The sequence below is a fragment of the Ornithodoros turicata genome, chromosome 3 (assembly GCF_037126465.1).
Source record: "Ornithodoros turicata isolate Travis chromosome 3, ASM3712646v1, whole genome shotgun sequence".
NCBI classification, from domain to species: Eukaryota; Metazoa; Arthropoda; class Arachnida; order Ixodida; family Argasidae; genus Ornithodoros; species Ornithodoros turicata.
In genome coordinates this window covers 97,350,104-97,371,750 of record NC_088203.1, presented here as the reverse complement: position 1 = coordinate 97,371,750, position 21,647 = coordinate 97,350,104, and the positions used below count along the sequence as shown (strand labels likewise).

Here is a 21,647-nt window from a genome sequence, read left to right as displayed (position 1 = left end):
CGGAAATAAAGTTGTTGATGTTTGAGAGAGAGATGGTGAAGTCTCACCGAGACAGAGGTGGTATAAGTGGACATGAAAAGGGAATATAAGAGGGTAAATGTAAATGGGGGAAAATGATTTGAAATTGAAGTAGTTGAAGATAATTAAGAGAATGAAGTAAGGGTAACTAGAGGTAATTAGAGGCAATTAAAGATAATTAAAGAAAGAAAGTTGAGTTTAAAGGTAATGAATTTAAGATATATGTAATTAAGAGAAAGACTAAAAGAAATTAAAGGTTACCGAAGGTAACCGCAGGCTACCGGAGGTAAAAGTACTTAACGTCAACAAAAGGGAAATTGAGAGTAATTAAAGCAATCAAACGTAATTAAACGGAATTAAATGAAATTCAAGATTACCTCAGGTAGCCTGCGGTTGCCTTCGGTAATTAAAGAGTAACTGAAAGCAAACGAGGTTAATTAAATGGACTTACAGTATAGTAATTGGAAGTGTCGAACCGAAAGTCAAGTATAGAGCGGAGGTGGACAACCGAAAGTCAGGTTAGACCGGATGTGGAGAACCGGAAGTCGAATCGGACCGGAAGTGGTTAAAGAAAGTCGCGTTTAGACCGGAAGTAGATACCCGGAAGTCAAGTATGCACCGGAGAAGCCGCTTAATGCTAATAATGCTAAAGCATTTCTCTCGCATTTTCCGCTAAGTCGACTCTGAATTTTTTAAAAGACATCTTGCGCGTTAACGTCGCACTGAGCCCTCCTCGGTAGCTCAGTCGACAACGTGTTGGCTTGCTGAGCCCATGATCGCGGGTTGACACCCGGCCGCGGACGGTAGCAATGTGGGGAAGGTGAACCCTGCTTCCGGCCCACGTCAAAAGAATCCCAGGTGGTCGAAATTATCCGCAGTCCTACCCTGCGACACGTGCAACATGACGCCATGCTATAGGCAGAACACCATATGTGTAACATCACGGCGCATGGTAAACGCGGTACTGAACACACGTTCTCTTACACATTATATGAGGGAAATATGCGCCGTGCTGAGCAGCGAGAAACTGCAATGGTGTGGGTTATGCTGCGACTTATCTCGCTGCCCTTGCCGAGTCAGCGCTTGTCGCCGCGCAGATATGAAAATTGGAGCGCATATTGTATCCTGTTGTCGCCGACGCAGCCATAAGCTGACTTTGACTTTTTCCGCACTCCTTCGCCGCCACACCGCGTGTTGCTTCAAAACCCACGCCTCACATTTTCCCGCTGGATAAGCTGTTTGCTTTGCGCGTCGCAGCCGTCTTAAAGCACGTATCAACTCGTCGCTACGGCGTTCGCATCTTTAACGTAAATTTCACAACCACCCACAGATATATAGTTCAAGGCGAAGACACTTTGATCCCTTTTGGCGGTTGCGTTGTAGTACAACCGGACCTTTCTGGCAAGAAGGAAACATTGCTTCCTATCGACTTTTGCGTTGGTGCAGCCTAGTTCCTGGACGGCGGCAGTTGCGCAGCCGCGGAGAACGGCGTCATGCACACAATAGTAGGTTTACAATTCCGGTTATCGACGCACGGTTCTAGTGACTATATTGTTAGTGGCATTTACATTTAAACTGCACCTGTGCAGACTAACAACAGCAGCGGACAAAAAAATAAATAAAAAATAAATACGATGTCGGGCTAGAAGACGACGGGTGGCAATGAGTCACTATCATTGTTCACTTCAACGGCTTTTCTAGAATGCGGTGACATTCCTTAGGATTGAGGAACGAGGCTTCTAATTACTGGAGGTACCGTATCGATGCAAGGACTTTGTATAGCTTCGCTTATTTGTTCCTTTTTGTTACCGTCGTCCAGTATGCACTGCTCAGGTGGATAGATTTCGAAACCAGCTGGGATTAGTGCTGTTTGAGGTACAGTACGAATGAAATATAGCGCAAGTAAGATGAACGCGCTTTTCCTTAATTATCCCATGCGATACGATAAATTGCTCGGAGATCCATTAACGTCGTCTTATACGCTGTAACGACCACGGGGAAGGGAATGAAAAAACGACCTCCAAAACTTCATTACTACAACATGTAGTCGAAAAGCAGAGATCGATTGCTCTGATAATCAAGGTATCGAGCCGCTAAGACGAATGCAAACTAGAGATCGAGTTTGAGATCCTGTCGTGATTCATGGAACGTAACGTAACGTCGCTAATTATCGAGTTCCTAACAATAACAATTAGTAGCAAAACCGAGAAAAGGAAAAGTTAGAAAGCCAAAATAGAATGTACTGGAGCGCAACCAAAAGGAACGAACAATGAAAGAAAATTGAAGGAACTGATACATGGACATGAGCCGCAGATCTTTTTAAGTGAGGGTTTACAGCCATCATCTGCATGGTGTGACGACTACACGTGAAAGGTCTCGCGCGTTTCCACTATGGGTGCTCCATTAGCGGTGACCCTGATGATGATGATGATTAAAAAACCCTTTGTCGATAATATTGTATTGTTCGTGAATTTAAGTACTTTGGGTTTGCACTATCATCTGTCTTACGCTGAGAGAGCTTGTCGACGCAAAGTTAAAGGAGGGCAACAGAAAACTTTGTTTCCCAAGGAGCGAGCTTTGTCACTCCACCACGGACTTACACGGACATTCCACATGAGTTCGTTCTGCATGAGTGTGCGCGGATGTTGCGTGGGGCCCTTTCACCGAAGCCAACATCAACACTACCGAATCAGTCCAAAGTCGAGGTCTTCGCATTATGTGTAATAAATATGATCAATATTACCCAGTCAGCTTTCTGTGCTCACGAGAAATTATGTCCCACCATGTTGAGAGGCGTAGAGCCCATATGCTTACACTCTTATATTTGTACTATGAACGACCTACTTCGGATCGATGAAGTCGATAACATCCCTCCAAAAATCTCCAGAGGAGCACGGCAAAAACATAGGAATCTCATCCGAAAGTATCGTTCTCATTACATATCTCTCATCTAATGTTTCGCATGTAATGGGGTAGGGTACTGCTCTCTAGGCCAAGTTATAAGAGGAAAAGAAAAGGACTCGTAGCAGCTGGCAACTTCGTTCATTAGTACAGAGAGCGTACCTTAGGGCAGGGATGGGCAGTATTTAAATACATTGTAATTAAAATACTATTGAAAATATAAATACATGTATTTATATTTTGTATTTAAATACAGACTTGAAAAATGTATTTATAATTATATTTAAATACCAATTTTCGGGTGTTTATTCTTGTAAATACTTGATAAATACTCTTAAATACAGAATATACTGACTCATATCTTAAAGTTGCCCTGCATTTGATCTTTCGGGAAGAAGGGCGAGTTTGGGGCGCAATTATGCCGGGTTTGCGCTAGCATGCGCATGCGACAAACCATTTTAGATGGCGAGTTTTTCACTGTTGTTGCGGACAACGGTCGTGACTACCCGATTACATTGTTCTGCGAAGCATCTTCGTCAAATTTAATACAAGCATTTGTTCATCGGCACCTGTGGAGATGCGGTTCTCCTTTGCGAATCTGATTGTACGGTCGAACAGAAGATGCCTAAAAGAAGCAGTCCTTGAGAAATTTCTAATATTAAAATCGCCATGATAATCTAACAAATAAATGCTATTCTTTCTTGCTGATTTGTCCGTATGATCATAATTGTTTCTGTAATTCCAGATGACATCTTCCTCACAGTATTTATGGTAGTAGTTACGGTATTTAAATACCGTATTTATATTTTGTATTTAAATACTCATGTTGAAAACTATTTATGAAGAGTATTTAAATACCCCTGTCAACAAAGTATTTTGTATTTATATTTAAATACTCAAAAATGTATTTATGCCCATCCCTGCCTTAGGGTATGTTCACATGGTATAGTTGGCTACGATGAAACCCCTGACCACGACATCAGTACTCCTGACCTGAACCGACGACGACGAAGACACTGGCAGACAGTGCATCAATTCTAGTATTCCGACAAGCCTCAACCCCCTCCTCCTCCTCCTCCTCCTCTCATATAAAGCTAGCGTTCAGGAAAATCCACGCCTATGACCCTCATCTGGTACTGGCCAATCGCCCTTAGTGGATAACGGCCATTTCCCCGAGGATGAAGAAGAAGAAGAAGAAGAATTCTAGTGCACCTCGTGGGAGACAAGAATAAGATGTTCGCACCAGTGGTGTATTTGCATCGACTGAGTCAGGTATACTATTCCATGCCTTTGTTTATGTGAATTCAACAAAGGTTCAACGGAACAGGGGAATCTACTAGGAATCATTGTTTGTGGTGTTATGTCAAGCACCGCTTGACATAAAATCTAATACACGTGTTATAGATAACTTACGTCCTGTGTCTATCGCGATTCGTAGCAGCCATAAGACCTTGACCTCCTTTCAGAGCATTGTCTACCAGCAATGTTTCCTCTTCATTGAGCAGGCGAGTAGGAATGCATATCACTTCGCGTCTAAATTGCCGTTCAAGCACAACTTGCCTATTGGCCATTCCCTGTGGATATTTTTGTTTCATGCATTCCGTTATTCCTGCAAAAGCAGATACAGTGTTTTGAAACCAGCAATTTCTCTAGCGATTCTGCTCTGTCTAACTCCAGATTTTAATTGCAGGTGTTCTCATACACCGTACAGCACGTTATCGCCTGAATTCCTCCCGATTGGATTGCCTCAATTGCCGATTGGGGGTTGCCTCAAACCGGCGTTGCCTATAGAGCTACATGGAGGGTACTTCCGGACATGAGAACGATTCACCAAAAGTTTCAAGTACAACGTCAAGTGAGCACATGGTCCTGAGTTGTTCCCATTCAATATCACCGCCTGGTATATCAGGACACGGCAAGAGAGAAAATACGGTGAAATATTCGCAGCACGGGTTAAGAGGTATTGATGCAAGACCTAACAATGCAAAGATAACATCCTGTGCTTCTACGTACAACGACGACAACGATATCGATGATGCTACCCCATCGTATGATGAATGTTGTGTTCGGGAAGAAGACGAACTTGAAAGTTGCTTCTCTCCTAAGCAACCGCAGCATCTAGTAAGATGGCAACCCGCAGTGCCATCCGAAGTCGTCGTTACTTCCATTGGCAGCGACTGGATTGACACACCAGGAATACATGTTGTACCAGGAACATCTTCGCTTGTCACTTCATCTCTCTTCGAAGACACCGATGTCGTACGACGAAACTCATCGGTGAAGATAAGGCGTACATGTCGTAATATATTGGCTGATGCCCGGACCGTGACACCGGCAGCCTGTATTTCATCAAACACATCGAATATTTCATTACAGACCGGGCATGAGCTCGAAAGTATCGACGTAGGGGTCAGAAGTCCAGCCCAACAGGAACGGATTTGTCGTAACATGTTGCGTGAAGATTGGACTATGTCTCCGGAAGTTCATGTCAGTCCAGCCGAGCAGGAGCGCATATGTCGTAACATGTCGTCTGAAGATTGGACTATGTCTCCTGTAGTTCATGATAGTCTAGCCCAACAGGAGCGCATATGTCGTAACATGTTGTCTGAAGATTGGACTGCGTCTCCTGCAGTTCATGATAGTCCAGCCAAACAGACGAGCATATGTCGTAACATGTTGTGCGAAGATTGGACTATGTCTCCGGAAGTTCATGTTAACCCAGCCCAACAGGAGCGCATATGTCGTAACATGTTGTCTGAAGATTGGACTGCGTCTCCTGCAGTTCATGATAGTCCAGCCGAACAGGAGCGCATATGTCGTAACATGTTGTGTGAAGACTGGACTATGTCTCCGGAAGTTAATGTTAGTCCAGCCCAACAGGAGCGCATATGTCGTAACATATTGTCTGAAGATTGGACTGCGTCTCCTGCAGTTCATGATAGTCCAGCCAAACAGACGAGCATATGTCGTAACATGTTGTGCGAAGATTGGACTATGTCTCCGGAAGTTCATGTTAGTCCAGCCAAACAGACGAGTATATGTCATAACATGTTGTGTGAAGATTGGACTATGTCTCCTGAAGTTCATGTTAGTCCCGTCGAACAAGCGCGCAAATGTTGTAATATGCTGTCAGAAGATTGGACTGCGTCTCCTGCAGTTCATGTTAGTCCAGCCCAACAGGAGCGCATATGTCGTAACATGCTGTGTGAAGATTGGACTCCTGCAGTTCATGTTAGTCCAGCGCAACAGGCGCGCGTATGTCGTAACATGTTGTCTGTAGATCGGACTGCGTATCCTGCAGTTCATGTTAGTAGAGCCCAACAGGAGCGCATGTGTCATAATATGATGTCCGAAGATTGGACTGAGTCTCCTGCAGTTCAAGTTAATCCAGTCCAACAGGAGCGCATTTGTCGTAACATGCTGTATGCAGATTGGACTCCTGCAGTTCATGTTAGCCCAGCGCAACAAGGGCGTATATGTCGTAACATGTTGTCTGAAAATTGGACTGCGTATCCTGCAGGTCATGCTAGCACACCTCATAATTCGCCCGAGTTCACACGGGAAGTTGAAGGAATTAACATTCGATCCCCCAGTTCGATGCACAAAGCTCATATAGTCTTGAACATGCTGTCCGAAGACTGGACAAGCACACTCAACATATCACAGGATCATATAGAGGAGCAACGGCAACTTCAACAAGTCGAAGTTCGACGAACTTCGGCAGACTCTGATAACCTAAAGCAACACGGAACTGTCGAACCACGGTCCTATGCTGCAGAATCCTATAGTTTCACTGCAGGAGACTCGATACGTAAAAGAACGGCGTTCCTCAGCGATGATCCTTTGGAGAACAGAGACAATCAGAACCCGGAATGGGACAACATAAGACGACTCTCCGCGGACAAGGCCCGCTACAATGCCGTTCGTGAACTCTGGAGCAATCCCGCACTACCCGACCCTCATAGGAACCTCACATGGTACAATCACAAGAGAAGGGGAGACGTCGCCGACCCCGTGTCGAACGGAGGTCAGAAGCGAAAGGCTTCTACGAACTACGACACCATGAAGCACGCCAAACGAAGGCACGTCGACACGTACATCTACGACAAGGAGCCGAAGAAACTCGAGAAGAAAATAAGCAAGGAATGCTACACCTCATGTGAGGTTCTGGAGGACAAAACTGAAGAAATCAGAAATGAAATGCACGACCTCGGGAACACGGAATTCCCCCGTTCAAGAGCGCGTTACCGGTCGTCGACAGGCGTCTCGGGCGTTGGCTTCTGGCAGGGAACTCAAGAAGCGACGTTATACCGAACATACGAAGATAGCACCGCGGGGATCCGAAACCAGTACGGCGCTCAGATCCTGAAACACTTGTGCGGGCTACAAGAGTTCAAGGACTTCAACACATCTTGCATTGGATTGGTCGATGACTCGGATTCCAGTAGGCTGTCTAGGAGACAGATGAAAGATCAGCGAAAGATCGACGACTTTATGGAACACATCAAGTTCATGTATATATCCGACATATAAGAAGTACAGTAATGTTGTACTGAGAAAGATGGATGACTTATAGTATGCTTCAGTCCCTATTGAACATCACGGTACTGCAAAACAGTGTCCATCCTTAGCACCGTAAGCTGATGGTCACAAATGTTCCTTCTTGTTAACCGCATCTTTTGCATTTGATGAGATTACAAATAAATGTACATTGTTTCAAGCCGTTTTACTAATGATAGAAGCCACATTTCAGTGGATGGCACGGCAGGTGTTTCTTCGACACTGTCTCAGATCCCCTCTTCGTATTTCTGACGTGCTGCATACGAGGTTAGCAGCGAGGTGGATTACTGCACTGCTGTACATGAAAGCAAAAGCCCCATTCTGTACCACTGCATTCCATGATTTGCTGAGGCGTCGGGGCGTAAAACTTCAGTACAGAGCCGTCGCGAGGCAAGTTTGCAACCGGGGCAGGGCAAATCTGAAGCGCCCCCCTTCCCTCACTGCCGTCAGAAGCCATGTAAACAAAGAAGAGAAAACGCCAATTCCTACTTTATACTGTCCAACCAACCTCCCAGACCGTGACGTTCGGCGCCCGGTTCATGCCGTTCATGAGAATGGCTGGCCTCACACGGGGAATTATTTGGCAGTAGCAACACTAGCCAAAATGCGCTGGGAGGTCTTGCCTCCTCCACACCCCTCACAGCCCAGATTTAGCCCCAAGCGATTATCATTTATTTTGGCCCCTTAAAGTACACCTTCCAGGAAAGACATTCCGCTCAGATGGAGCCCTAAAAAAAGAAAAAAAAAGAGATATTCCTGCTGTGGCTATATACGAGAGCAGCCAACTGTTTTTACGCCTTGTTGTCGGTGCGTAGAAGAAAAGTTTGAAGCTCAAAATTTGTACACAGTATTTACCACAATCAAACTGCCTTAGATCATTCCAGATATTTATTTCCACGTGTCATCTAGGGTAGATTATGTGAATAAATTTTCTGAATATTGTACAGAGACAGTTGTATTTGTTTAATTTTTCGTGGGTGGGGTCTCGTACCATCAATGTCTTCTCAGCACCCCCCCCCCCCCCACACACACACCACCAACCCCCCAGAGGAAAACCGTAGGAATATACCTGGACGTGGATGTAAAGCTGGAAGGTACGTGCCTCGATACTTTCTCCCTCTGTTTAGGGTGTAGTCACGCTTTGTAGAAGCGAATGCCGCAAAGCCGCCACGTTGACTGACACCCACCTTCAGGATGCATTCATGCTGTGTACCCACATTTTTTAGACAACCTCTACTATGTACTTACTGAACTTCAATACGTAGTGTGTAGCTAAGCGTATAGCTATACACTTTTGTGAACGCGTCCCGAGCTGTGCGTGGGTGTAAAGATCGCGGAAATTCGTAACAGAGGACGCGGTTGTCCTCACCCTATGCAGAGAGGGCTCCGTTTGGAGGCACCGGAGGAACCGCATGGCGGATATCTCAGCGCGATATAGGCTCTTGAGATTTCACGCGGACAGTGGCAGCGTGGCACTTTCAAGCAATCTACGCAATCAGCTGTGTTTTGATTTTGACGCTGTATCAACGTGTTGTATGGTTCTCATGGCAAGCCTCTCAAACTAGCTTGTCATACTTCAAGATAACGAGAGGCGCACTGAAACGCTTCGTTACTGAAATATTAGAAGTAAAGAATACAGAAACGTATTCAAGACGGCCATCTGGGAAGAAATTGCAACGACACTTGGTTCCTCAGGGTTCTGTGACAGCGGTGGCGTGACTGCATCTGCTTGAATCAGTTCAACGTTTAAACTTCTTTTTCTTGCTTCCTAATCGCTCTTTCACGCACTGAAATCTGTTTCCTATAGCATTTTTTTTCTTTAGTGTATGTGTTTTACTATGCTTTGCATTAGTGCATATTGCACATGTACTGGCCACACCGCGTGATTTTTTCTCTGGGCGGGTTCCCCGTTTCACGACGTACACTTCATACATGCTGATTGGCCCGCGTATTTTCGCGGGTCCGTTTTACGCCCTGAAGTACGCCCCATGTGCGGTCCCACCTTTACTCAGAATTATGTATATTTAAGCTGTCGATGCCCGCTTACCTCGGGACTGGTGCTGCATGTGTTTGATACCCAGTTTGACCAATCCAAAACTCTCCACATGTTCCCACGTTGACACCCACATGTTGACACCCACGCTCAGGTCGCATGTTACGTTTATAAGAAACTGTGTTTTCCTTTTAACCTTACTAAAGAATTTTTTTTTATGAGTAGAAATGATACTAAAGCGCGCTTGCTGAAAACAGCCACCGAACGCCAGGAATAATTGAGAGCTAAGCTAACACGCCTCCCCAATAAAACCCATGTTTGTTCGTGAAAGAACTGATGTTCTGATGAAAGATGAAAGTCACTGAAAAGGTTAGCCAGCTGTAGGGATCGAACCCACATCTTCTGGATTGCCGGTCCAGGGCTCTACCAATTGAGCTAAGCTAACACGCCTCTCCAGCGACTTTCGGGATGCGTCATCTGAAGGGACGACAAACCAGCCACTCACTCTCACTCACCCTCCTTTCACTCTTACATTTTTGCTCACTCATACACACATTCATACGACGGAAATCGACGCAAGCGGCACCTGTTGAACAGCTGGCTAACCTTTTCAGTGACTTTCATCTTTCATCGTTGATTTCTTAGGCAATTTGAGGCTTTGTTTGTATCTGTCCCTTCTATGTTGTTCCAGCCTCAGAACATCAGTTTATCTCTTGATCTGATGTTCTGAGGCTGGAACAACATATGTCACTGTTTGTTGTTTGTTCTGACTGCTTGCGTGTTGCGTGTTTGCGCGTTCTGTGACATCTCAGTGTGTGTGCAATTGTTTTCTCTCGGAATCACCACCATCACTAATCATTATCATCATTATCATCATCATCATCATCATCATCATCACCAACCTCCTCCTCTTCGTTGGCATCATCATTACAGGAGTTTTCCACCGAAAGTGACTGGTGCAAGTAATGTGGAGTTGCGTGTCTCTCACTAGTGAAGCCAAAATCTCCAATTATTTTTTCTTAAAACCAACCAACCAACCAACGCCTCCCCAGTGACTTCCAAGGTTGCGTCATGTGAAAGAACAAATCACATCCACTCACTCACTCATTCCACTTTCACTCTTACATGTTTTCTCACTCACACACACACACACAAACGACAGGGTCGACGCAAGCGCCATCTGTTGAACACGATGGAAATTAATGTTCTGAGACTGGAACACAGAAGAAAGGACAAACACACGAGCGTCAAGTGCCTTAGAACAATCAATGAAGAAAGAAGGGATTCACTGAAAAGATTAGCCAGCTTTAAGATTTGAAACCACATCTTCTGGACTACCTATCCTAGTCTCTACCAAATGAGCTAAGCTAACACGCCTCCCTTGACCCCTCCCTGACTTCCAAGGTCGCGAATTTAAGTTTCCGCATCAACTATATGGCATCCACCAAATGTTCCACGCGAAATCAACGACTTTTACAGTATACAAGAAGTGAGCTATAGGGAAGCCGTGAAGCACAGCTTGCCGTGAAGCACAGCTTGCCGAAAAGTGCACGAACCCCTCGTAAGCGCCGGGCGTCCCACGAAAAAAAGACAGTAAATGCTGAGGCGCCTGAACGCAGCTCCCGCATTGAGCTGGTACCGCATCGGGCTACAGCACTACGATTTCGTACTCTACATTCCATGTCACCTTCAGACCGTTGACCGCTACCATTACAAGTGTCTATCACCATCACCATCATTATTATCATACTCGGATTCATCTTTCTCGCAAGCACTACTCATCAGGGTTCACCAGTTGCTTGTATTAATGAACCCGGTCTGTGATCATTCATGCGTCACACTTCCTTATCGTGTCACGCTTCGTCTCTGCGTTCAGTGACGGTTCGCTTTGACCGACCGCTTCCCCCCCCCCCCTCCGATAACATCACATCTCCCCTTTCTCCAGACCGAGCCTGTCACGTGGCCGCGGTGGTCAACTGCGGCATAAGTAAGCTAAATGAAAAATACGTATACCCTAAGATAATACACGCTGGGATTTCTTTCCAGGATATATTTAGTCAGCGCATTCTGTTTGTCCAACCAAAAAAATCTCCCTGCAAAAACAGAAAGAGTGTCTGCAAAAACCGTTATTGCTCGTCTCGGGCGACTGTCCGAAACGTCACATTTCTCTTGCAGCACGGGAAACCACTAAACGTCACGTCGCTTTTCATCGCACTTCGCGAAGAATTTATTCTTGGTCGATGGCGCGTGGCCCTTCCAGAAGGTTGAACTAGTTAAACTCACACGTGGCAACAGGACGACGACTTGGTTATTTTCCGCATGGTCAGTGTGTGCGCGCATGGGTAGCGTAACCGGGTGTCTATGAAGAGTTCGTTTAAATCAATGAAATCAGTTCATCGTGACACGGGTTCGGATCCCGGCAGCATGTTGTGCAGCGTTGGTGTTGTCTTTGGGGTTTTCTCATACGCTGTAAGGGAAATGTCGACACTGTTCCCCCGTGAAATCAGCCGAGCACGTACGAGCAACATGCCGCCCCACCGGCAGGTAGATCGTTGCAGAAATAACATGCAACTAGTCAAGCGAAGCCGACTTTTTTTTTTTTAATCAATCAATCACTTCATCTAGCGTCCGCTCGTTGGTAGTAGCCAAGGTTGTGCTGAAGACTGGGAGGTGGTGGGTTCGAATTCTACCACTGGCTGTGCTGCCTGAGGTGTTCCTTGGGGTTTCCGCATTGTTTCCCATACGAATGTAGGCACACTTCCCCCTGAGGTCATCCCAGAACACATAGTAACCTCTCTCTGTCTCCCACTCCTACCTGGTGTTCTCTCTCCATCTATCCACGTCTGTACGCCGCTCATACTCGCAATTGCTTCAAGGCGCTAACACGGAATTTGAAAAAAAAAATCTTCATAATCTTCAGCAAAGGTCCACTATACGTCCAGCCCCGGTTTGACCCCGCAGGCCTTTTTCTGTCTGATTTTTTTTCTGCCAAATAAATAGCTTTCCCCCCCCCCCACGCACACACACACTTTTGGCGAGCCAGTTGTAACACTTTTGAACGCTCTTTACGCTTAATTATCACTATTTTAATCGCCCTCCTAAAAAGAGAGAATGAGAAGAACCCACACAACCACGAAGGAACCACGGACGTCAATACTTGAACAGAACGTCTTCGCTGTCATTCTGGGACCAGCTGCAGACATTCCTGTTTAATCTCGCTTTGAGTTATCTCAAAAATAACGTCGCGTATCCGCCACGACTTCCATCCCACGATCTCGTGGGTGTACGTTTGCACTTTTGGAACATCAATTTCCGTCACTTAGCCTAACGACAATATTTGCGAAATTCACCCGTCCCCCTCGTATGGAATATATTTCTGTTCCGTTTTGTTAGAGCGACTACCGCAATGCAGAGAGAATTCGTGTACTTCTTCCCAGGGTACTACATCCCCTGACACGTGTGCTGACATATCTTAACGCGTTCTAGTTTCCTCCCTGTTTTTCCGCTCTACAAGCCCCAAAAAGGGGTTTATACTGCAAACACTATAGCTCATCTCAGGTGGCGATAATATTCCTGGGGACGCTTAGAAATGTTTGCGTAGGACGTTGTAAACAAGTACCATTGTACGTACAAGTACAAGTAGGTTGCAAACAAGTACAAGTACAAAGGTACCTAGAAGGTGTTGGAGACAGCGCAGACGAGTGGGTCCTTGTTTACTCTCGTTGACTTTGCCACTGAGAAATAATAATTCGTATTAGCGCCGTGAAGCAACTGTAGCTATGAGCGGCGTACAGACGTGGGCAGATGGAGAGAGGACACATTTGCATATTAAAATTCGGGGATGAATAATTTAACACACATGCGTGTTTCAGGATTTGTTAAACGTGGAATGGCTTTGAACGAGGATAGTCTCTCATTCTGCTATCTCGCTTTTGCCCGAAATCCCCTATTTAAAGAGTTAATTAATGAATTGTAGGTAATTAGTCATCTTGTAGTTGCATATACTTTCTTCGAGAGGATGTCCGCCTGGGCCGGATAACTCAATTGCAAAAACGATTGATTGATTGATTGATTAAAACGACAAAAACGACATCTGTGTTGCTCTCATACCTTTTTTTTTATAAAAATTCTGTAAAGGATAAAAATAAACACCCTGTATACAAAGGCAAGAACAAAATATTACGATTTTTTAAATAATCTTCAATGCGAGTGATTAAAAACTATAAGACAGGAGAGTGACCTGCAAGATAGAAGCATGTGGGACTATTCGTAGTTATAGTTGTATTTATTGCTCAAACGTGCCGGTATGGCGACATTCGAGTTACAAAACGTGCAACCAAAAAGCAAATGACGAGATGGCGTATATGCAGCAGGCCAGCTTGCGGATGAACTCCTGTGTTCGTGTCGTCTCTCTGTATGCCCAGACTCAGGCTTGTAAATTATGGAGAACCAAAAAGCCACGGCTTCTTCTTTTTTTTTTTTTTTTTTGCTTACTTTGAGATGGAGCTTTTCTAAGGCGCCGAGCAAAGCTGCCAGACTAAAATTGCCGGTCTTCTCTTCCTTTGCTTTCCTGCGAAGTGTCGAGCAGAGCACATTCCTTTCATAATGGCAATCCGTGCAAAAAGCCCTTTTGCGTAACCATCCGCCGATATTGCAGAACTCTGTCGAAAAGCAAAGGAAGATTTGGTCGGGAAGCAACGGAATACGTAGGGCACATGGGCATACCTTTCGAGTATTGTTCCCTATACGGCGAGTAGCTATTGAAAAAGGAAGCTTTGCCATCTCAAGCATTTCCCGCACTCTCTCTACGTCGTTTGAGTTGCTGCATATGTGTTTCTTGTAGAATATTAAGCTTTATAGGATGCACGTTTAATATTAGAGGGGCCACATCCCTTAGGAAGATTGGTCGTTGCATGCCTGAAAAACAAGAATGATTTGGGCAAAAAGAAGAAAGTGATTATCTAGAAACATACTGGAAACAACACAGCTTGCATGTATTGGCCTCTGTCCTGCTCTGCATAGAGATAGTATAATCAAGCGGATAAAGCAGGAACATCCCGCTGGTCGCACAAGTGCGTGGTGAGATGTAAACAGAAATGAACGACCTGAACGAGGCAGTCAAAGGCACGCGAAATGCATACACGAAAGCTTTATTCTGCATACAGGATGTCCAAACCAGAGAGTCGAACCGAACCCGATCCCGAACCCGAACCGAAAACTAGTTCTTATGTTCGCTTCAGAGCCCTGAAGTCGAGATGCTCGCGAAAGTGCGCGCGCCTCGGTCACGTGCTACACTTTCGGCTTGCTTTTTTATCGGGAAGAAAAAAAATACACGTAAGGCATACGCCGTAGAAAACAGTCGCGACGGGTATTTCTCGATACGCTCTACAACTTTCCAACTCACGTCTCGGACTTAAGATGGGTAATTGAAAAGTTAGCTAACTATTTCCGCGTAATAAATTAATCAGCCACTATGAAAAAAAAAAATCAGGCGATTAGAACTTGGGACTCCGCACAATATTATGCCGTTTTCATTCGCCTATGACGCACCGTGCTTTTGTGTGTGTGTGTGGTTTTTTATTTGTTTTGTTTTCGTTGTTGTTGTTGTTTTTCTTTTTTTACCCCGGTGCACGTTAGTGTATAACCCTGTATAACTTTATAGGCTGCGTTGTCGATGATGCTCACCCCTCTGGGCGCGTTGCCCTCAATGTAGCACACGTAAGATACCTCAACCTAAAAGTTGTCGTAAGGCAGCAGCATTGTATTTACAGTTTCATTTATTTTGAATCCTGCTTACGTAAGTACACCATGAAGGAATTCTACAATTGTTAGCCACGAAGACCGTGGAAGGACCATCCGATCGCCAGGTGGAGATTCTGCCCATTCATTTTGTAGCCGCGTCTGAAATTGGCCTTCTCTTTTTGCAGCCCCAAATTCTACAGCCTGAACCATTTCTTCGACGGCCAACTTTTTCTTGCATTTTTTTTTTTTTACTTCTTCTTTTACCACCCCTTTCGAGTGAATATTGCAGCGACGGGTGAAGCAATCGCCGGGGCGGGACCTAGAATTATGTGATTTGTCATCGCAGCCACTATATTTTGGGAAATGTCAGGGGCAGGTGGCAAGACTTCGATCCATCTCCAACCATGTCTATAGTATTTATTTCAATGGTATGTCTCACTGGTTGGTTTCGCGTATTCCTCTTTTGTCTTTGCACGCTTCTTGATTGACAGTGACCCCAAATGCACATCCGATATCATCCATCCAATGTGGCATCCAATATCCAATATCTATTGAGCCATCAATTTAATCATGTTGACTGGGGTATGGAATATCGCCTGTTTCGATAAAACACGGATTTAGGAGTATTTCATAGTGGCTTAGGTAACAAAACATCCTGAAAATATCTATTGTCATCAAGTTGGAATACTTCCTATAGAAGTAGTCCAATTTATACCCGGGGGGGGGGGAACTCTATCCCACATCCAGGATAACGAGGAAAGATTACATTACAAATATTTAAAAAAAATTACGTGCATATGATCGAAGAGCGGGTGATATTGGATATGTTGTTCAGAAAAGTTTTAGTTACAAAGTCCACTTAGGCGAATATGTCTGCGTCGACGCGTTGTGAGCAATCCCAGCTCCCTGAAGAGCTCCATTCGTGCGAAGAGAAATGTCACTTCTGCAACGGCTGTTGCAATCGACGTTTTGACACGTGTTTCCCCACTTTGTTCGCTCTCTCGCTCACAAGAAGCGTACGTGTCGTCTCTCATGTCGCTATATTGGGACCACGTTTAGTGGAATTGCGACAAACAATTCTGCTCACTTGTGTCGGTCAGCTACAACGTCGTGGGGAATTACAGATGAAGTAACAGGAAATCTGTTGACAACGAAAGCAACAAAGGAATGTACGTAGTAGAAGGAAAAACAAGAACGGGATTTGGGCAGCTGGAAGCATGATAAGTCGAGGGGAAATCTTAGGCGTACCCGTGTATGATGAAGATAGGACAAACACGCCTTGCTATGAGGGGTGTGTACAATCGGCTACACTGTGATGTGAACCATGAAAGCATCCACGTGTTGTCGTCTCTATCTCCGCATATCTGCATTATCTTATCTCTGCATATGTGCATTTTTATAGTAGCATGTACAGTGCTGGACAAAAGTTCACAGAATCCGCTCCGGCGCATTCCTTCCGCTAGCAGCAAATAGGACCGTACCGACTTATACAGGGTGTCCCAGAAAACGTGTAATTGAATTCTATATAGAAAAAAAAAACTACGCCACCTAAAATCAGGCGGTAAATGGCATTTGTTCTTACTAGGTTTTTGCCCCCTTCTGATGTGCATGTCATGTAACCCAAGTTTAATTACGTAAATTTTTGTGAAGTGTACTCGGAAATTTGCCAAGTATAGATCACTTTTTTACCCCACCAACATGAAGAGCGTGCCAAATTTACTCAAATTCAAGATAATTGACAGTGATATTCAGGATCTATCCTATCGGGAAAAATAGCCGAACATCATGTTTCTCGGGGCACTCAATCGCTGGTCAGTCCGACGAAAGGAGGTTGGAAACCCAGCCCACAGAGTGATAGTAGAAAAAGTGACAGTTCCTGAAATTCGGAGAAGGGAGGTATGGACCCAGCCGAAGCCGGACGCGATAAGCTATGTCTGTGTTATCTCTTTCTACCATGCCGGCGTGGGCTGGGTTTTCAACCTCCTTTCGTCGGACTGACAATGATTTTGCTGAAAAATTCGTCGCGCGCTATCCTCTGCGTGCTCCCGTAGAGCCTGAGTTTCCGCTATTTTTTCGGATACGATAGGTCCTCAATATTCCTGTCACTTATCATTGATTTGAGTAAATTCGGCACGCTCTTCACATTGGTGGGGTAAAAAAGTCACCTTTACTTGGCAAATTTCCGAGTTCAGTTCGCAAAAATTTACATAATTAAACTTAGGCTACATGACATGCATATCAGGAGGTGGCAAAAACGTAGTAAGGACAAATGCTGTTGACCGCATGATTCTATATGGCGTAGTTTTTTTTTTAATTAAAATTCAATTACACGTTTTCTGGGACACCCTGTAGACATGTGCCTAAGCAACCCAGTCACCTCTTTGCGAGTCCGTACTGTCCATACGCTACCACCGCCCCTAACCTGTCACTCTGAGGAAGGAATGCGCCGGAGTGTGCTCCGGAAACTTTTCTTCAGAACTGTACCTGACCTTCGCTACGGGACTTTGCCTAATCATTTTGAAAGAAGGAAATACTTGCTACCGTGTACGCTCTTGAAAATCAACTTCACCGCATACACTCTAAAAACTGAGCTTCACCGCATAGCACGCTCTGCGCCAACCATTGCCACGAATGATAGGGTTATCACTTCTGATTCGAGGAGAGAGGGATGCGTACGCCTTTCTGTGTCAATTATCATATATCCAAATTGACACAAAAAGGCGTACACCTCCCGCTCTCATCGAATCAGAAGCGACAACCCTATCATTCCTGGCGATGGTTGGCGCGGAGCGTGCTATGCGGTGAAGTTCAGTTTTTAGAGTGTAGCACGCTCCTAGCCAACCATCATCTCAAATGATATCGTTATCTGCCCTGAAAAACGAGAGGCGTACGCCTTTTTTGAGACACTTATGCTGTTCATAATTGTCACAAAAAAGGCGTACGCCTCCCGTTTTCAACAAATCAGGGCAGATAACGATATCCTTCGAGATTATGGTTGGCTAGGAGCGTGCTATGCGGTGAAGTTCATTTCTAAGAGTGTATAATCAGGATGTCATGAAAATTGACAACTACAAGTGTTCCGCTCGTAATCTGCTCGTTGGTTCCATTCCGCCACGGTCGTGCTGAGGGCTTGGAGGTGGTGGGTTCGAATCCTACCACCCGTTGTGCTGCCTTAGGTTTTCCCCGAGGTTTTCCGAAGGAATTTCTAGACGAATGTCGGCACAGTTCCTCCAGTAGTCTGCACGGGACGCATATTTACTCCTTGTCCTCCACTCTTTCCTGCTGTCCTCTCTCCATGTGTCCACATCTGTGCACTGCTCATAGCCGTAGTCGCTTCGCGGCGCTCACAGGGATTCAACTAAGGTTACTCCAAAGTAGTGATGCAGTTGGTACTATTCCAACTGATCGGGAATACGCACAGACAGGTGCTGGAGTCAATACCACTGACATGATGTAGCGCAATTTACATGAAAGTTTCTATCAATGCTGTTAAAGCCAGCTTCGAATAATAAAAGCAACTTCCACGTACACCTAGGGTTCTTTGCTTTCGGGTTTTTGTAATTTTTCAAATTCGAGGGGGGGGGGGTGAATCGGGTGCTATATAGCACAGGAATTCGGGGAGAAATCGGGCGCTACGATCTCTGACGGAAGAAGTGCAAGGGCGCAGGCGAGCTGGTACATGATAATACGAAGGGAACCCAGAGACAGGGGAAAGAAAACACGAAAACACACACGATCTCAGACACAGCTGTGTCACAATTGTGAGCCCCTCTTGGAAGAGACGACTGTCCTTGGGAAAGTGCTTGACCCGGTTGGCCGCCTTTTAGCGGAATACAAGGAGATTAAGGCGAGAGGGAATTGTGTTAGTGTTGCATCTATTTTTCACCTTTGCCACCCATACGGAAACTGTTGGGAACTTGACTTTCTATGTTTGTTCACTAAAAGGGTTGCTGTGTCTGAGATCGTGTGTGTTTTCGTGTTTTCTTTCCCCTGTCTCTGGGTGCTACGATCTCTGTTTGATATGTCATCGGGAATTTTGTGGGACTAGGGTAGGACATGACCGCGGTATTCAAACACTTGCCCGAGCTAAAAAAAAACGTCTTTGACTCGTACAGGAGGGGATCATAAAAAGAGGACAAATAGGTTGTCATGTAGCGGCATTGCCATCATCATCCCCGCGCACCAACGATCAAGGCGCGCGGTTAATAAAACACCACTGCACGGCCAGCTCAGGCCGTTGTTCGGCTCGCCGGTCTTCCTTCACTTCTGTGTACTGTCTTGTGCCTCTAGCACTACATTGGTGGCCCGAACAATTTCTCGAACAACCCCAACCCTCTCCGACGATGTCTCAAGGCGACAACGCGGCGCCATCATCATCGCACGTAGCCGCTGTTGCCGTCAAGCTACCTCCATTCTGAGACCGTAATCCAGCCATTTGGTTTGCCCAAGTCGAAGCGCAGTTTCATCTGTCCGGCATCACTTCCCAGACCACCCGGCTCTACAACGTCATCGCGGCTCTGTCTCCAACCGCCGCCGAAGAGGTGCACGATCTCATCACCTCCCCACCACCCGAGAACCCGTATGACCGACTTAAGGCTGCCTTGCTCAAACGCACTTACAGATCGGACCGCGAGCGCCTCAAGCAGTTATCTGCAGAAGAGCCCGGCGATAGGCGTCCAACGCAGCTTTTACTTCGGATGAAGCAGCTTTTGGGAGACGACGTTTCCGCAGCCAGTGACAGATTCCTGCACCAACTTTTCATGCAACGCCTACAAACTAACGTTCAAATGGTTCTGGCCACCGCGTCGAACCTACCCCTGGACGAGCTTGCTTCCCTTGCTGACGCGGTCATGGCGGTCGCCTCACCCCACCAAGTCAGCGTTCTTGAGCGACCTACGGCTTTAGAGACCGCCACTCCTCCGCCACAGGCTGACCATGTCCCCCCCCTCTCTCCACCCGACATTCAGGTGATGGCGCATCAGATCAGCCACCTCACGCCGTACAGCACAGACCTCCACCCACTACACCATCCTGGTTAGAGGCCGAGAACAAACCGTCGCGCTGGAACGCCTCAAGCCAGCTTTTCTCGAGGCCCCTCAAGAAACATCCAGCGCTTGTTCCCTCGGTGTCCACCCGGAGCTGGACCTTGGCCATCCCACTATCCCTCCCCATCGACCCCCTCGACTCCTCCTGCCCTCCGCAACAACCGCAAATGGACCCTCGCCCCCGAGTCTCCTGGGCACAACATCTCCACACCGCCTTCCTGCCACTCGCTAGGGGGGAGCCCTGTAGCGGCATCGCCATCATCATCCCCGCGCACCAATGATCAAGGCGCGCGGTTAATAAAAAAACACAACTGCACGGCCAGCTCGGGTCGTTGTCCGGCTGGCCGGTCTTCCCTCACTTCTGTGTACTGTTTGTGCCTCTAGCACTACAGTCACAAATAGCTCCCTTTGCTGATATTACGATTCCCTTTTCCTGCGGTTTACCTAGAACGACAAGTTAAAGGACCGCAAGGATTTCGGGTAGATATCAGGTTTTACCCGGATCCTTGAAAACCCGGAAACAGGATTCGAACCCGTGTCACCTCCCAGTTTCGGCGTGGAAAGCGATCATCCTAACCACTATGCACAGGGGAGCTGGTAACATAACGTTCACTCATTATGGGAACCAAGTAGGCAGTAGTAGTAACAAGTACAGAGAAACAGTCGGACCTGACGCTGCACTAACCACCACCAACAAGACTTAATATAGCCTGTGTCATCTTTTCAATCCGCGCAGGGCACAAGAGACTCCCCCCCAAAAAAAAAGAAAAAAGAGAAAGAAAAGGAAAAATAATTCTCATTTCGTCTTCCATCTGAATTACTGACGCAAAGGATCTCTCCCAAATCTGGCGGAAGAGGAAATTTAATTTTCTACCCAAGCTGTTTTGCGACTTTCTACTCTGGAGGAATGTCAAAGGTTGCAGTCTAGTCCAGAGGAGCACAAGCAATAAGAATAACGAAGAATAAATTCAAATTACTAATAAAAGTTCAAATGAATAAAAACAAAATAAAAATGTCAAAATATTTTATTATTTATGCGTGTCGCGTGTTTTTTTTTCTTCTTCAGTATTGTGACTTCCACTCTGCAATAACAAAATATAGTGGAGTACGCTTGATCACGATACTTTTCCGTGTGTTATTTTGTTTTGTTTTCAACTGGACCAATGTTCGCCGTCACTTGTCATTCGGTGTTCGCGGCGATCACCATTCTAAGACTCAAAGAAACGACAACGTTTACTTAAAGGCTGGGCTACAACACAAGAATCCTTATTGAAGCATTCCCCATTCCCATCCTGCGTTCCTCTTTTTTTTTTTCTTTCTACTTTTTATCGTCGTCGTCATCAACAACGGTGCGTGTTCCGTTCAACATAATGCAACCAAACATGATG

At 45.8% G+C, this 21,647-nt stretch overlaps 1 protein-coding gene and 1 long non-coding RNA gene across 3 annotated transcripts in view; one reads left to right on the top strand and one right to left on the bottom strand.

Moving 5' to 3' along the window:
- The window catches only part of LOC135388947 (uncharacterized), a 311,228-nt gene that overhangs the window by 197,261 nt on the left and 92,320 nt on the right, over nucleotides 1-21,647 (bottom strand). The window lies entirely within an intron of this gene.
- On the top strand, nucleotides 4,115-7,639 carry LOC135387521 (uncharacterized). The gene is made up of 2 exons (XM_064616680.1): nucleotides 4,115-4,191; nucleotides 4,610-7,639. Exon 2 carries the CDS (start codon nucleotides 4,717-4,719, stop codon nucleotides 7,450-7,452), a length of 2,736 nt encoding a protein of 911 aa, XP_064472750.1. The 5' UTR covers nucleotides 4,115-4,191; nucleotides 4,610-4,716; the 3' UTR covers nucleotides 7,453-7,639.